This window comes from Brassica rapa, chromosome A06 (assembly GCF_000309985.2).
Source record: "Brassica rapa cultivar Chiifu-401-42 chromosome A06, CAAS_Brap_v3.01, whole genome shotgun sequence".
In the NCBI taxonomy this organism is placed as follows: domain Eukaryota; kingdom Viridiplantae; phylum Streptophyta; class Magnoliopsida; order Brassicales; family Brassicaceae; genus Brassica; species Brassica rapa.
This window is the reverse complement of record NC_024800.2, coordinates 18,024,038-18,041,210: the sequence shown is the minus strand read 5'-3', so window position 1 is coordinate 18,041,210 and position 17,173 is coordinate 18,024,038. Positions and strand designations below refer to the sequence as shown.

At 42.1% G+C, this 17,173-nt stretch overlaps 1 protein-coding gene across 1 annotated transcript; it reads left to right on the top strand.

Annotated features, from left to right (window-relative positions):
- Positions 1-564: 564 nt before the first annotated feature.
- Positions 565-2,644, top strand: LOC103874657 (xyloglucan galactosyltransferase XLT2). Its single transcript, XM_009153090.3, has one exon. The coding sequence runs from the start codon at positions 836-838 to the stop codon at positions 2,408-2,410; it is 1,575 nt and encodes a 524-aa protein (XP_009151338.2). The 5' UTR covers positions 565-835; the 3' UTR covers positions 2,411-2,644.
- The last annotated feature ends 14,529 nt before the right edge of the window (positions 2,645-17,173 follow it).

Genomic DNA, 17,173 nt, shown 5'->3' with positions numbered 1-17,173 from the left:
GAGTTCCAAGTGTTCAGTATTCACCGGCTCCTGTGGTCTTCCCTTGTCGGTTGCCGGCATAGACGGTTAATCTCACAGGCACGTGTCCATGTCCTTCCACTCCGTAATGCTTCCAACACCTTGATAAAATTAATATTACCAGTGTACTAATCAGGACCTCCATCTTCTAAAACTTTAGTATTATCACCCAAAGTTTTAATTTGTTTATTTAGACCCAATCTGACAACAAAATTGACATCTTTATACATCTATTCTTACCAAAATCATGGAGCTTAACACAATGGTCTACTGCGCAAACAGCATAATTTATGTTCTGCAAATGTCAATGGTTATTTGTGACAATTAAATCATGTTTTGTAGTCGTTAATTTAATGATATATTTCAATCATTAGCAATAAAATTTCAAACATTAAATTGTTAGGTAGAGGATTCGAATTACCAGATCTGCGTAAAAATCATGATTTGATCGAGGATGAATAATGGAAATAAAATTCATTATTATTACACTTATCTTTCAACGATGTAGGGAGAGTTTACAAACTCGTGAAAGTTTTGAGATAAAATCGTGAACCGTGAGATAGTTTGGTAGCAGCCGAAGCGAATTAAATATAGTTTCCATTTTTTTTATTACAGAACATTTAAAAAAGGTAAAGGAAACAGAATCTCCTTGTTTCTCGAGCACTCTTAAAACTCTTCTCTCTACTTAGCTTTACGCCATCAACGAGAACCACATAAAGAACGTCTCTCCTTTCCCGGAGATTTTAGCTTCGTCTTCGCAACGTATCCAATATTTCCGGCGACGGAATCTCTCCCTTCTCCCTCCTAATTGATAACTATGCTCCCCGTCTCAAATCCAACCAGTCCTGAACGCCTCCTTAAGAAATCGAGAACACCAGACAAAACCACCACCGACACTGATCAGAAAATCTCCTTCAACTCTGTCGGAAACTCGTCCGCTAACCGCTCTGCCTCCCGGAGCCACTGTACATGGCTCATCCTCTCTCTCCTCTGTCTCCAGCTCCTCCTCTTCCTCACTCTCCGCTCCATCGCTTTCCCCAGCCGTCGCTCCCCTGAGAACTTCCCATCCCCCGCCGTCTCCGTCTCCGTCTCCTCCATCGAGTCTCTCTTCACCTCAGATGAGCCCCTCTTAACCTCGGACGAGTCTCTACCCACCCGAACCCGCTCCGAACCCGACGACTCAGGGCGATGCGAAACGGGTCGGGTGTTCGTCTACGACATGCCGAAGATCTTCAACGAAGTGATCCTGCAAGAGTGCGACAATCTCAACCCGTGGAGCTCTCGCTGCGACGCGCTTTCCAACGACGGCTTCGGCAAAGAAGCGACGTCGTTGAAAGGCGTGATCCCTGACGATTTGGTTCCTTCATGGTTCTGGACTGATCAGTTCGTCTCCGAGATCATCTTCCACAACCGGATCCTCAACCACCGTTGCCGGACTTATGATCCGGAGTCCGCGACGGCGTTCTACATCCCGTTCTACGCTGGACTCGCTGTCGGTCAATATTTATGGTCTAATTACGCGGCGGCTGATCGCGACCGTCATTGTAAGATGATGACTGAGTGGGTCAGGGAACAACCTTATTGGAATAGATCCAACGGATGGGATCATTTCATTACCATGGGTCGCATCACATGGGATTTTCGCAGAACCAAAGACGAAGATTGGGGATCTAACTGTATCTACATCCCGGGGATGCGTAACATCACGCGCCTTCTCATTGAGCGTAACTCTTGGGACCATTTCGACGTCGGTGTACCGTACCCCACCGGATTCCACCCTCGATCTGACTCCGACGTCGTGAAATGGCAGGATTTCGTCAGGAATCGCCATCGCAAGACGCTGTTCTGTTTCGCCGGAGCGCCACGCGCCGGGATTCAGAACGATTTTAGAGGAATGCTTCTCGATCACTGCAAGGAGTCGCAAGGAGCTTGCCGGACGGTGGATTGCACCGGAGGAAAATGCTCGAATGGCTCGTCGGCGATCTTGGAGACGTTTCTCGGCTCTGATTTTTGCCTTCAGCCACGTGGAGATAGCTTCACGCGCCGCTCGATTTTCGATTGCATGTTAGCCGGTTCTATTCCGGTTTTCTTTTGGCGTAGAACCGCTTACATGCAGTATCAGTGGTTTTTACCGAAGGAGCTGGGTAGCTACTCGGTTTACATAGACCGGAATGAGGTGAAAAACGGGACGACATCTATAAAGGAAGTGTTGGAACGGTTCAGCAAAGAAGATGTGCGGAGAATGCGGGAAAAAGTGATCGAGTTGATACCGAATTTGGTGTACGCAAAGTCTCTGAACGGATTAGAGACTTTCAAAGATGCTTTCGATGTGGCCTTAGATGGAGTATTTAGGAGATTCAAGGAGCAAGAGAATTGGTACAAATGGAGATGAGGAGGAGGAGGGAGATGGTTCGATAAATGATTATTTATTTATTAAATAAGGGTTTTTTGGAAAATTTAGCTCCAGTAAAGTTTTATGATTACACTGTAAATTTATGATTTTTATTTGAGAGATGAATAAGTTGGTTGGTTAGTTGAGTTTTGTTATTTACACTTGATGGAGTCGTCAAGGAAGTTGTGCTATGTGTGGAGTTTCTCATTTTATATTATTCTCTTTTGGAGATAACGAGTATGGTGGCCTTACGGGTTAGATGTTGATGGTTCTTGAATATTTAATACATCTGTAATCTTTTGGGCTAGTTAGGTAGGTGGGAAGTGAAATAAATGGACCAAAGGCCCGCAATTCCGCACGTAGATTAAAATAATTCGATTGTACCATGATGATAAAAAATGAGAGGGGAGGTAGGTAGAAGTCGAAATTTTGGGGTTGGGTTTGATAATAGTATAATACCCTCCTCGTTTCATAACCGCTAGAAGCAGCGTCAGCCGGCAATAAAAGGTAGACGCTGCCGGCAATAAAAGGTAACGCGACGGACACCAAAATAATAGAATCAAAAGTTGAAATAGACGCTAAAGAATTACGGAAACAAAAAAGTGGAACGCCGGTAACGTCATTAATTTCAGCGTCTCTTTCATTCACCATTAATTGCCGCTGAGACTCGAACGGTTAATTTATTGACGCCGACGCTGAGTCTAGCGGTTATGAAACGAACATGAGTAATAGCGAAAGACTCGTGACGCTTTGATGATCGTAGAAAGATTGGAAAAAATGTGAGATCTCCAAGAAATCAAATATGTATTATTAGATAAGATAACTATCTCTGAATAGTTAAGATATTATTCTCCTATATTTATGTAAGATACAAGAGTATATTCTGATATTTCTCAACAACTTTATACTATATATTGTGAAGAGTAATATACGTACATTCCAAGGGAAATGATTCACTTTCATGGTATCAGAGGGTTCTAGCGATCCAGAACCACTTTAATTCTCTGCGCCTCTCTTTTCTTCTTCTTCTCTTTCCGCAAAACCTCTTCTTTCACTTCTAATTTCTTCTATATATTCTCTATCATGGCTGCTGCTCCCGCACAACTCGAACGTGCCTACGGAGTTACCAACATCAAAAACCAAATTCCCTTTGTCTTGGACATTGAAGATGGCAACCATGATCTAACCCAATACCAGCACATGCTGTTCTTGTCGCAAGCAAGCTATGCTGCAGAGATAATCCAACGGGCTAGAATGTCTGAATGCAAGCCATGCTCGACCCCGGTGGACTTGAAATCAAAGCTTGCAGTAGATACATGCAAGCCAGTTGCGAATGCGACAGAGTATCGAAGTCTTGCTTGTGCATTGCAGTACTTAACTTTTACACGACCCGAATATCTCCTATGCCGTACAACAAATCTGCCTCTTCATGCATGCACCGTGTGAGCCTCATTTACATGCCCTTAAGCGTATAATAAGATACCTTCAAGGCACCAAAACAATGGGTCTCCAACTCCTCAAGAAACAGAGCATGGCTCTCACAACTTATACGGATGCGGACGGGACAGGTTGTCCTACAACAAGAAGGTCAACCTCTAGATTCTGTATATACATGGAAGATAACCTAATCTCATGGTCAGCAAAGCAGCAACCATCGGTATCGCGTTCGAGTGCGGAAGCTGAATATAAAGGAGTTGTGAATGTCGTTGCAGAAGCTTGTTGGTTAAGGAACCTTCTTCTCGAAATGGGAAAACCACTTTGTCAGGCCACTGTTGTCTATTGTGATAATGTGAGCACCGTCTAACTATCTTGAAACCCCGTTCAACACCAGCGGACAAAGCTGTTGAAATAGACATCCACTTTGTGAGAGAAATAATTCTTATGGGAGAGGTCCGAGTATTTCACATTCCTTCAACACTTCAGTATGCTGACATTTTAACCAAAGGTCTTCCATCTTCATTGTTCATAAGCTTCAGATCCAGTCTTGGCGTGCGTGCAACTGCGGAAGGGTATTACATAAGATAACTATATCTGAATAGTTAAGATATTATTCTCTTATATTTCTGTAAGATATGAGAGTATATTCTGATATCTCTCAACAACTTTGTACTATATATTGTGAAGGATAATATACGTACATTTCAAGGGAAACAATTCACTTTCATGTATATCAGGCAAAGAAAGTGGATCCATTTGTATGGCTTAATTGATCGTCTCTTGTTTTTTTTTTTTTACGAATGTGAAGACGACATTATAACAATCAGTTTTTACTTCAGTTTTTTTTTATGTGGAGATACCAAAAGTATAGAAATAGAAAAATCGAGAATATGTAGTACATAATCATTTTGACTTTAACAATAAATAAAAAATGCTACACAATCATTGTAAGAAAACTGATGGAAAAATATTGAATAGTGTTGTAATCTTATAGGAGTAATCTGTTTTTTTTGGTCTAAATGTTAAGATTTATACCAGCTTTTCAAAAGGTTTTACAATGTTGTGAAACACAACTTATTACAAGGAGAATGAGAGAGAGAAGTTGCATTAACTATAAGGGGAAAGGAACCAAAAATACAACTCCAGCAAGGAGGGAGATGAGGAAGATACGAGAGAAGGGGAAAGGAGCCGATCACGCATGGAACGATCCACCACTCTGAAGAAACCGTCTTGATTCATCCTCACGTCCCTGAAGATGCGAGCATTCCGTTCACGCCACAGGTTGTAGACGATGACTTGACAGAGGAGCTTCAAAACAACCACCACACGTCGAGCTTGAGGTCCCTGGAGGTTGCGACACTGCACCATAACTGCATCCAATGAAGCTGGAGGTGACGCCATGTACCTGCCACAATATCGAAGCCAAATAGCAGCCGCAAAAGCACATTGAAAAAACAAATGGTTATGGGATTCATTTGCTGAAGTGCAAAAGACACAACCTGGTGGAACAGAGAGTCCCCATGATATCAAGCGGTCTCGTGTCGGTAACCTGCCAAGGAACGCGGTCCAGGAGATTAAAGAACAGCGAGGAATCTCCTCCTTGAACCAAACAAATGAGTGCCACTGTACTGAAGGGTTAGGCGTGCGAAGCCTCTTCCATGTCACACGCGACGAGAAGGACGCAGCAAAGCCTCCGGACTGGTTTCTCCACAAGTAGGCATCTTTGCCATTCGCATCAGTCGGGACTCTAGTGGTTGATAGGATAACATGGAGTGTTTCTGCAATATCCGACCGAGCGGGCGGTAGATTCCAGTGGCCATTGCTAACTGCTTGAGAGACCGTAGCATTAAGCGGAATCCTTAGAGTTCTAGGGCCTGATGAACCGAACAGTAAGAGTAACGGACCCAACTCTGTCCAATAGTCATACCAAAACATTGCTGTTTTACCGTCACCAATGCTGCAGCGGAGAAATCCTTGAAGGTCCGGCTTCAGTTGAAGCATACTTCTAACAGTGGAAGAGAATCTCTGAGCATCATTAATTTGCCAGAAAGAGCGACCACCAAACCTATTATTCCTTAGCCAAGGAACCCAAAGAGACCCAGACTCAGAGAAGAAAAGCCACACCCTCTTCAGTCTAAATACCATCTCAAATTCCTCAAGCTGTATAATTTCTAGACCACCCTCTGATTTTGGTTTACAAATATTAACCCAAGAGACTCTGGCCCCAATCGCAGATGTTGTGTTGTTCTTCCATAGGAACCCAGAACATAGTGAGTCCACTTTTGCATAAAACCATTTCGGTAATACAAAAATAGAACTCCAAAAGTTGACCATCCCATAGATAACAGAGTATATCATCTTCACCTTACCTGCAAACGATAGAAACTTTACTGTCCAGGAGTGCAGCTTTGAGGTTATTCGATCAACGAACGGCTGCAACGTAGCTGCAGAAATTCTCTTCGGGCTTAGGGGCAGACCAAGATACCGCGTCGAAAACTCACCACGCTGAAAACCAGAGAGATCACTTAAAACTGACTTTTGGATGTCAGAATACCCTCCATAGAAGATCTCTGACATTGTCTCATTTATATCCAGTCCAGACCAGTTCTTGAAAAGATTCATAGTCTCTTTAATGCCAGCAGTTGACGTCCTAGAGCCATCAGAGAACACCAAGAGATCATCCGCAAATAATAAATGGGTTAGCTTCGGGTCAGAACAAAGTGGGTGCAAGCGAAAGGAGCCTTCAGCTTGGGCGCGATCTAATAGACGAGAAAGAACCTCCATCAACATAATGAACAGATATGGGGAAATTGAGTCTCCTTGCCTAAGACCCTTCTTGCCCTCAAAGAACCCCGCCAGTTCACCATTTATTGCAACCGAGAATCTAGGCGATGATATGCCTTCTTGGATCCAAGCAATGAACATAGGAGGAAACTCCTGAGCCGCAAGCACCTTGGTGACAAAATCCCAACAGACTGTGTCAAAAACCTTATGAATATCTATCTTTAGCATAGCGCTCTTGTGACAAGAGGATTTGTTATAATCTTTGATGAGCTCAGTTGCTAAAAGTACATTCTCCCGAGACTGCGACCCTTTAAGAAAGCGGCCTGGTTGGGGCTAACACACTCAGACAGAATAGGTTTAAGCCTGTTCGCAATGATTTTCGAGATTAGCTTGTAGACAATATTGCAGCAGCTGATGGGTCTGAAGTCACTCAATGAACAAGCTTCTGGCTTCTTAGGAATCAAAGATATAGCAGTTGTGTTCATATCTTTTAGCAATTTACCGTTCCTGAAGAATTCACGAACCGCCTTGATGACATCTTCACCCACAGTGTCCCAAGAAGCTCTGATAAACTCCACAGAGTAACCATCCGGACCCGGACTCTTATTCATGGGCATGGAAAACAACGTGGCTTTGATCTGTGCTGCAGTGACCTCGCGTTTTAAATAATTCTGTTGAAGCTCAGTACATCGAAACGGTAAGAGGGATGTCAAGTCTTCAGAGGAGGCCGCAGAGAACGGAAGCACCGTTGAACCTAGAATCCCCTGAAAATAATTTGCAGCATGAGCCTTTATATCATCCATCGAAAACAGCATGCGATCATCAGTATCTTTAAGATAATGAATATGATTCCTTGACGCGTGCTGAGAAACCGTTCTGTGATAGAAGGGTGTGTTACGATCCCCAACGTCTGCCCAACGAACTCTAGACCTTTGTCTGTAAAACTTCTCCTCAGCCTTTAATAGAGTATTCAACTTATCTCTCTCAACATGTTCCTCTGCCGCTGTAGCGTTTTCTGGAGAGGTAAGGAGGACCCGCTGTAGTGCATCTACCTTCTCTTTCTGACCCTTTACTCTCTGAGATATGCCACTGAAGTGCCGCTTGTTAATACTGCGCAACGGTCGCTTCAACTTCTTGAGCAAGCGGACCAACTTGAACTGATCAATGCCCACTATATCATCGCATTTCCAATTGTCAGCAACAGTCTCTGCGTACTCAGGGTGATCAATCACATGGTGGAAGAATTTAAAGGGGTTGACGACCAGTCGTCTGATTGAAGGCATCCGAAGAAGGCAAGGGGCGTGATCCGACTGAGAGGGATCCAAAAACTCTGCATAGGAGTCAGGAAAAGCAGACGACCAGGCGTGGTTGATGAATGCATGATCAATTTTTGTAGAGATGGGATTGTCATCCTGCATGTTCCTCCAAGTGTAGGGGGGACCTTTGGCTTGCGCCTCAAACAACTGAGCATCCTGCAACCCGAGATTAGCATCATCCATTCCCGCTTCATCAACACGAGATAATAGATGATTTGAGTGATGATTAGTCCTCAACATCTGATTAAAGTCACCGATAACAGACCAGGGATGCGAGGCAACCGGAGAATGTCCTGTAACTTGACTAAACTGTCCCACAAAGCTCTACGTTCCTCCACTTGATTGAAACCGTAAACAAATGTGACAGTTAGAGTAATGTTCTCAGAGAGAATAGTGGCTCCAAAAGTGACTGATTGAGCAGTTGCATGGTAGATACACATCGTGACGGTAGGATCCCAAACAATGATGATACGACCCGAAACATCCTCCTCAAAATTCCCAAAAAAATTCCAGCCCCGAGGAATTGCTCCTAAAATTCTCTCTTTATTATTCTCCATAATATGAGTTTCCAAAAAAGCTCCAAAAAGTGGCCTATGGATATTAATCCAATCTTTGGTCATCGTGTGGCGTCTATCGCTATTCAGTCCACGCACATTCCATGCAAAAAACATATTAAATTTTTTTATTGGCGCCTCATGGCCCTGCGGCCACTCTTCCTATTCTTAACCAGAATAAACAGGTTGTCACGATCCTGATCCTCTAGTGTCGGAGCCGTATCTTGACGTTCAGTACCCTCTTGCTTAGCCACATCTTGATCTGAGTCTTAATTTACAGAGCCACCAGGATCTACATTCGACACTAAGGCCTCTGTAATGAGCTCAACCACAGCAGCTGGCACCGCCTCTGATAATGATTCAGAACTAATTACCTCTACTGCCACTCTATCCGATATCACATCTTGCAGATCCCCTCGACGGTCCTTTACTGACTGTTGATCACTAACTACCACATCAGCGCTTCCTCTGCTGTCTTCGCCCGAATTACTGACTCCACCATGAGCAGTATCTTGCACTACTCTGTCACACTTATCAGCATCAGCTTCATGATCCTCAGTTTCCTGATAAATTTCACCCTCCTCTAGAGCACCAGATTCCTAAGCTTTGGGTGAAACAGTATCATTCTCCTGAGGCTCCGTTCCACAATTCGTATCACGGACAATGGGAACATAACGAGTTTCCAAATTCTTCGATTTTTTTATCATAGGAACGACCCGGGCGAGATTTGGATCTTCTCCCTGATGTTTGATGAGCTAACATCCTATCTCTGGCCTGGTTTAAGGAAGCTTCCTTCGCAACAGTCGGGCATCTCTCTTTTATGTGACCGAACTTGCTGCAGCTATCGCATTTAATAGGCAACCAGGGGTAAGAGACATCAATCATTACCTCCTTGCCATTAGAGAATCCGGAGACAACCTTATGAGGGAGTGGGGATGTAAGATCAACGCGAACATACAAATTAGCAACCTCAAAGTTCTCCTTGCGCTCAGTTTCAGGGGCAAGGGATTCCGGTTTGCCAATTTCCGTTGCGATACGACTCAGACTCTCCTTGTTGAACAGCAGGTAGGGAACATTGCGCATCTCAACAGGAACTATGGCACTTGTGAGGGGAGGCTCATCCGGAGAGTACTCAGGAGACCAGGGAGCAACAAACATAGGAAGACCCCCTATATTCCAACAGGTACGAGACAGAAGGACCTCACGGATTCTTGGATTAGTGACACGGAGGAGATAAGTACCCTGACCAAGGTTTTGGACAAAGATTCGAGGACCAGTTCGAGCCCAGACAACATTGACGACTCCGATAATTTTTCCCACTGAGGGATAATCACCATGGAAGCGTGCATAGATGAAATCTTTGAACTCCATCTTGGCGGCCTCAATGTTTTCATCCGGAATAAGGACGAAAGGCGCGCCTGAGATGTGATCAATTGGGGTACCCATCTCCTGCAACTGAGCAGAGCATTTGAGTAGCGCAGCGTAGTTTTTAACCTGAGCATTTGAGTAGCGCAGCGTAGTTATAGGAGTAATCTCCGTTACACTATCCAGTATCTTATTACTTTGCTCATAAATCAGAATGTTGGAACACTAAAACTTTTTCTCATGTTGATTGAATCACTGCTTTTGGTGGTACGGGCATGGCTTACGGTACCTCAGAAGTCGCGCATGATCCAATACTAATCTAGATATTGGTATCAGATGTGGTTGTTAACGAAAACCGAATTTGGCTGTGATGAACGGGAGAAAAGTGCACCCAAAGAACGTTGACCTTTAACAAATGATGATGGCGTGTTGGTGTAATATGTACATATGTAACCATTTTATAATTCCACGCACTTTTTGTAATGTTAAAATGAGATAATGTTTGCGTTCTTCATTAGAAACAGTGTAAACTAATTTAAATTTAATAGAAATGATACGTCACTTTGCTAGAGGAAAGATATTTTTCTTGCTCTAAGCTTGTTGTTAGTGGGTTATGTAGTGTGCAAAGTGTAAGTTATAAGCTACCACCAGTCAGACATATTCTCATATAGTGGTAGAATTATCGGCTGTAAAATTATCTACGTAATATTTCTCATTGTAACAACATAATTAATCAAAAGTTAAAAACGCTACCACCAGTCTTTATATAACGCAACTTCTCATGCGCTCTTTTCAGCTCTCATCTCTCTGAAGAAAGACCACATAATTATTCTCTTTATCATCCATCCCTCATGATGAAGAAGAAAACTGCCCTTGTACTGTGATTGTCACCACTAGCTGTTTCTCCCTTGATTTGTCAATGGATCAGATAACTATCGCTTTGGGTGACGCCAACGGTAACAAGGTTTTGATTACAGCAAAACTCAGCTTTGTTTTTTTGTGTGTGTGTGCATGGTTCTGAATCTTGTTGTGCGTCTGTATCATTTTCAAAACCTTATATATATTCTATCTTGTTTGATGCATGTAACTATGTAAAAATTGTTAAATCCTGATAATCCAAATCAAGACATTTATACCGGAATGAGACTTAGATTCGATTTATATTAACTAGTTTGATTTCATTGTATCGATATAAAAATATGAAATCAGTTCTGAACTATTGTAAGAATATAGACATGGTTTTTTTCTTTTAGAAAATCAGATCTTATATAATTTCAAACCGAAATTCCAATAGTATGATCTCTAGGCTATACATTATACTAGATAAGTTTCACACTGGTTTATAAAAAATAGAACTCCAAAAGTTGACCATCCCATAGATAACTGAGTATATCATCTTCACCTTACCTGCAAACGATAGAAACTTTACTGTCCAGGAGTGCAGCTTTGAGGTTATTCGATCAACGAACGGCTGCAACGTAGCTGCAGAAATTCTCTTCGGGCTTAGGGGCAGACCAAGATACCGCGTCGGAAACTCACCACGCTGAAAACCAGAGAGATCACTTAAAACTGACTTTTGGATGTCAGAATACCCTCCATAGAAGATCTCTGACTTTGTCTCATTTATATCCAGTCCAGACCAGTTCTTGAAAAGATTCATAGTCTCTTTAATGCCAGCAGTTGATGTCCTAGAGCCATCAGAGAACACCAAGAGATCATCCGCAAATAATAAATGGGTTAGCTTCGGGTCAGAACAAAGTGGGTGCAAGCGAAAGGAGCCTTCAGCTTGGGCGCGATCTAATAGACGAGAAAGAACCTCCATCAACATAATGAACAGATATGGGGAAATTGAGTCTCCTTTCCTAAGACCCTTCTTGCCCTCAAAGAACCCCGCCAGTTCACCATTTATTGCAACCGAGAATCTAGGCGATGATATGCCTTCTTGGATCCAAGCAATGAACATAGGACGAAACTCCTGAGCCGCAAGCACCTTGGTGACAAAATCCCAACAGACTGTGTCAAAAACCTTATGAATATCTATCTTTAGCATAGCGCTCTTGTGACAAGAGGATTTGTTATAATCTTTGATGAGCTCAGTTGCTAAAAGTACATTCTCCCCGAGACTGCGACCCTTTAAGAAAGCGGCCTGGTTGGGGCTAACACACTCAGACAGAATAGGTTTAAGCCTGTTCGCAATGATTTTCGAGATTAGCTTGTAGACAATATTGCAGCAGCTGATGGGTCTGAAGTCACTCAATGAACAAGATTCTGGCTTCTTAGGAATCAAAGATATAGCAGTTGTGTTCATATCTTTTAGCAATTTACCGTTCCTGAAGAATTCACGAACCGCCTTGATGACATCTTCACCCACAGTGTCCCAAGAAGCTCTGATAAACTCCACAGAGTAACCATCCGGACCCGGACTCTTATTCATGGGCATGGAAAACAACGTGGCTTTGATCTCTGCTGCAGTGACCTCGCGTTTTAAATAATTCTGTTGAAGCTCAGTACATCGAAACGGTAAGAGGGATGTCAAGTCTTCAGAGGAGGCCGCAGAGAACGGAAGCACCGTTGAACCTAGAATCCCCTGAAAATAATTTGCAGCATGAGCCTTTATATCATCCATCGAAAACAGCATGCGATCATCAGTATCTTTAAGATAATGAATATGATTCCTTGACGCGTGCTGAGAAACCGTTCTGTGATAGAAGGGTGTGTTACGATCCCCAACGTCTGCCCAACGAACTCTAGACCTTTGTCTGTAAAACTTCTCCTCAGCCTTTAATATAGTATTTAACTTATCTCTCTCAACATGTTCCTCTGCCGCTGTAGCGTTTTCTGGAGAGGTAAGGAGGACCCGCTGTAGTGCATCTACCTTCTCTTTCTGACCCTTTACTCTCTGAGATATGCCACTGAAGTGCCGCTTGTTAATACTGCGCAACGGTCGCTTCAACTTCTTGAGCAAGCGGACCAACTTGAACTGATCAGTCCCCACTATATCATCGCATTTCCAATTGTCAGCAACAGTCTCTGCGTACTCAGGGTGATCAATCACATGGTGGAAGAATTTAAAGGGTTTGACGACCAGTAGTCTGATTGAAGGCATCCGAAGAAGGCAAGGGGCGTGATCCGATTGAGAGGGATCCAAAAACTCTGCATAGGAGTCAGGAAAAGCAGACGACCAGGCGTGGTTGATGAATGCATGATCAATTTTTGTAGAGATGGGATTGTCATCCTGCATGTTCCTCCAAGTGTAGGGGGGACCTTTGGCTTGCGCCTCAAACAACTGAGCATCCTGCAACCCGAGATTAGCATCATCCATTCCCGCTTCATCAACACGAGATAATAGATGATTTGAGTGATGATTAGTCCTCAACATCTGATTAAAGTCACCAATAACAGACCAGGGATGCGAGGCAACCGGAGAAGTGTCCTGTAACTTGACTAAACTGTCCCACAAAGCTCTACGTTCCTCCACTTGATTGAAACCGTAAACAAATGTGACAGTTAGAGTAATGTTCTCAGAGAGAATAGTGGCTCCAAAAGTGACTGATTGAGCAGTTGCATGGTAGATACACATCGTGACGGTAGGATCCCAAACAATGATGATACGACCCGAAACATCCTCCTCAAAATTCCCAAAAAAATTCCAGCCCCGAGGAATTGCTCCTAAAATTCTCTCTTTATTATTCTCCATAATATGAGTTTCCAAAAAAGCTCCAAAAAGTGGCCTATGGATATTAATCCAATCTTTGGTCATCGTGTGGCGTCTATCGCTATTCAGTCCACGCACATTCCATGCAAAAAACATATTAAATTTTTTTATTGGCGCCTCATGGCCCTGCGGCCACTCTTCCTATTCTTAACCAGAATAAACAGGTTGTCACGATCCTGATCCTCTAGTGTCGGAGCCGTATCTTGACGTTCAGTACCCTCTTGCTTAGCCACATCTTGATCTGAGTCTTAATTTGCAGAGCCACCAGGATCTACATTCGACACTAAGGCCTCTGTAATGAGCTCAACCACAGCAGCTGGCACCGCCTCTGATAATGATTCAGAACTAATTACCTCTACTGCCACTCTATCCGATATCACATCTTGCAGATCCCCTCGACGGTCCTTTACTGACTGTTGATCACTAACTACCACATCAGCGCTTCCTCTGCTGTCTTCGCCCGAATTACTGACTCCACCATGAGCAGTATCTTGCACTACTCTGTCACACTTATCAGCATCAGCTTCATGATCCTCAGTTTCCTGATAAATTTCACCCTCCTCTAGAGCACCAGATTCCTAAGCTTTGGGTGAAACAGTATCATTCTCCTGAGGCTCCGTTCCACAATTCGTATCACGGACAATGGGAACATAACGAGTTTCCAAATTCTTCGATTTTTTATCATAGGAACGACCCGGGCGAGATTTGGATCTTCTCCCTGATGTTTGATGAGCTAACATCCTATCTCTTGCCTGGTTTAAGGAAGCTTCCTTCGCAACAGTCGGGCATCTCTCTTTTATGTGACCGAACTTGCTGCAGCTATCGCATTTAATAGGCAACCAGGGGTAAGAGACATCAATCATTACCTCCTTGCCATTAGAGAATCCGGAGACAACCTTATGAGGGAGTGGGGATGTAAGATCAACGCGAACATACAACTTAGCAACCTCAAAGTTCTCCTTGCGCTCAGTTTCAGGGGCAAGGGATTCCGGTTTGCCAATTGCCGTTGCGATACGACTCAGACTCTCCCTGTTGAACAGCAGGTAGGGAACATTGCGCATCTCAACAGGAACTATGGCACTTGTGAGGGGAGGCTCATCCGGAGAGTACTCAGGAGACCAGGGAGCAACAAACATAGGAAGACCCCCTATATTCCAACAGGTACGAGACAGAAGGACCTCACGGATTCTTGGATTAGTGACACGGAGGAGATAAGTACCCTGACCAAGGTTTTGGACAAAGATTCGAGGACCAGTTCGAGCCCAGACAACATTGACGACTCCGATAATTTTTCCCACTGAGGGATAATCACCATGGAAGCGTGCATAGATGAAATCTTTGAACTCCATCTTGGCGGCCTCAATGTTTTCATCCGGAATAAGGACGAAAGGCGCGCCTGAGATGTGATCAATTGGGGTACCCATCTCCTGCAACTGAGCAGAGCATTTGAGTAGCGCAGCGTAGTTTTTAACCTGAGCATTTGAGTAGCGCAGCGTAGTTATAGGAGTAATCTCCGTTACACTATCCAGTATCTTATTACTTTGCTCATAAATCAGAATGTTGGAACACTAAAACTTTTTCTCATGTTGATTGAATCACTGCTTTTGGTGGTACGGGCATGGCTTACGGTACCTCAGAAGTCGCGCATGATCCAATACTAATCTAGATATTGGTATCAGATGTGGTTGTTAACGAAAACCGAATTTGGCTGTGATGAACGGGAGAAAAGTGCACCCAAAGAACGTTGACCTTTAACAAATGATTATGGCGTGTTGGTGTAATATGTACATATGTAACCATTTTATAATTCCACGCACTTTTTGTAATGTTAAAATGAGATAATGTTTGCGTTCTTCATTAGAAACAGTGTAAACTAATTTAAATTTAATAGAAATGATACGTCACTTTGCTAGAGGAAAGATATTTTTCTTGCTCTAAGCTTGTTGTTAGTGGGTTATGTAGTGTGCAAAGTGTAAGTTATAAGCTACCACCAGTCAGACATATTCTCATATAGTGGTAGAATTATCGGCTGTAAAATTATCTACGTAATATTTCTCATTGTAACAACATAATTAATCAAAAGTTAAAAACGCTACCACCAGTCTTTATATAACGCAACTTCTCATGCGCTCTTTTCAGCTCTCATCTCTCTGAAGAAAGACCACATAATTATTCTCTTTATCATCCATCCCTCATGATGAAGAAGAAAACTGCCCTTGCACTGTGATTGTCACCACTAGCTGTTTCTCCCTTGATTTGTCAATGGATCAGATAACTATCGCTTTGGGTGACGCCAACGGTAACAAGGTTTTGATTACAGCAAAACTCAGCTTTGTTTTTTTTGTGTGTGTGCATGGTTCTGAATCTTGTTGTGCGTCTGTATCATTTTCAAAACCTTATATATATTCTATCTTGTTTGATGCATGTAACTATGTAAAAATTGTTAAATCCTGATAATCCAAATCAAGACATTTATACCGGAATGAGACTTAGATTCAATTTATATTAACTAGTTTGATTTCATTGTATCGATATAAAAATATGAAATCAGTTCTGAACTGTTGTAAGAATATAGACATGGTTTTTTTCTTTTAGAAAATCAGATCTTATATAATTTCAAACCAAAATTCCAATAGTATGATCTCTAGGCTATACATTATACTAGATAAGTTTCACACTGGTTTATAAAAAAAAAAATATACATAAAATAAACTCCAAAGGAAACGTAATCGCACACTTGGAAGCTCTATCTACATGTGTTCATTATTTGAAATACATGTGTATCTTTCTTTTTTTCTTTGTCAACTGTGTATCTTTCTATTAAGACTTGCAATGAAAGTTTCAATTCCATTAATCTTTGGGATTTTTATGTACAAACGTACACTTATGGATATATATATATGGTCGCACTGAGACTAGAGGAACCATAAGTGGAGGAGTAGGTTTCGAGAAATGTCCACTCTGTTTTATTCATTTCCAGTGAGGAATTGGTCTTAAGCAAAAATGCTAAGGACACTGAGTTATCATGTTTGATTCTTCCAAACGAGAGTAGTGCATAGGCATGCGGGTTCGGTTTCTTCGGGTAGTTCGGGTTGGTCAAAATCTCACCAAAGTGAACCGAAAATTTTGGTTTGGTTTTTGGTTAGTTCTGTTTCAATTTTTTTAACGAAATTTTTCGGTTTTACAGTTGGTTCGGTTAAACTGAATAAAAGTTGAAACTTTCTGGTTAATTTCAGTTATCTCGGTTCAAATTTTGGTTAGTTTGGTTAGTTCATTTTGGTTATTTCAGTTACTTTGGTTATTTCGATTCGGATTTTGGTTAGTTCGGTTCAGAATTTTGGTTAAGATTGACACTTTTTGATTTTTTTTTAGAAACCCGAATATAAAATGATTATATAAAATAAGATATTTAATTGAGATAACAACATAATTTTAAACATAATATTATATTTAATTATTCATATATATATATATATAGATTATAAAATGATTTTAAATTGATCAAGAATGAAAACCACACATTCAGTAACTATAGTTTGATTTTTTTGTAAAGTTTTATATTCATGCACAAGCACGAAAAAGTTACCTAATT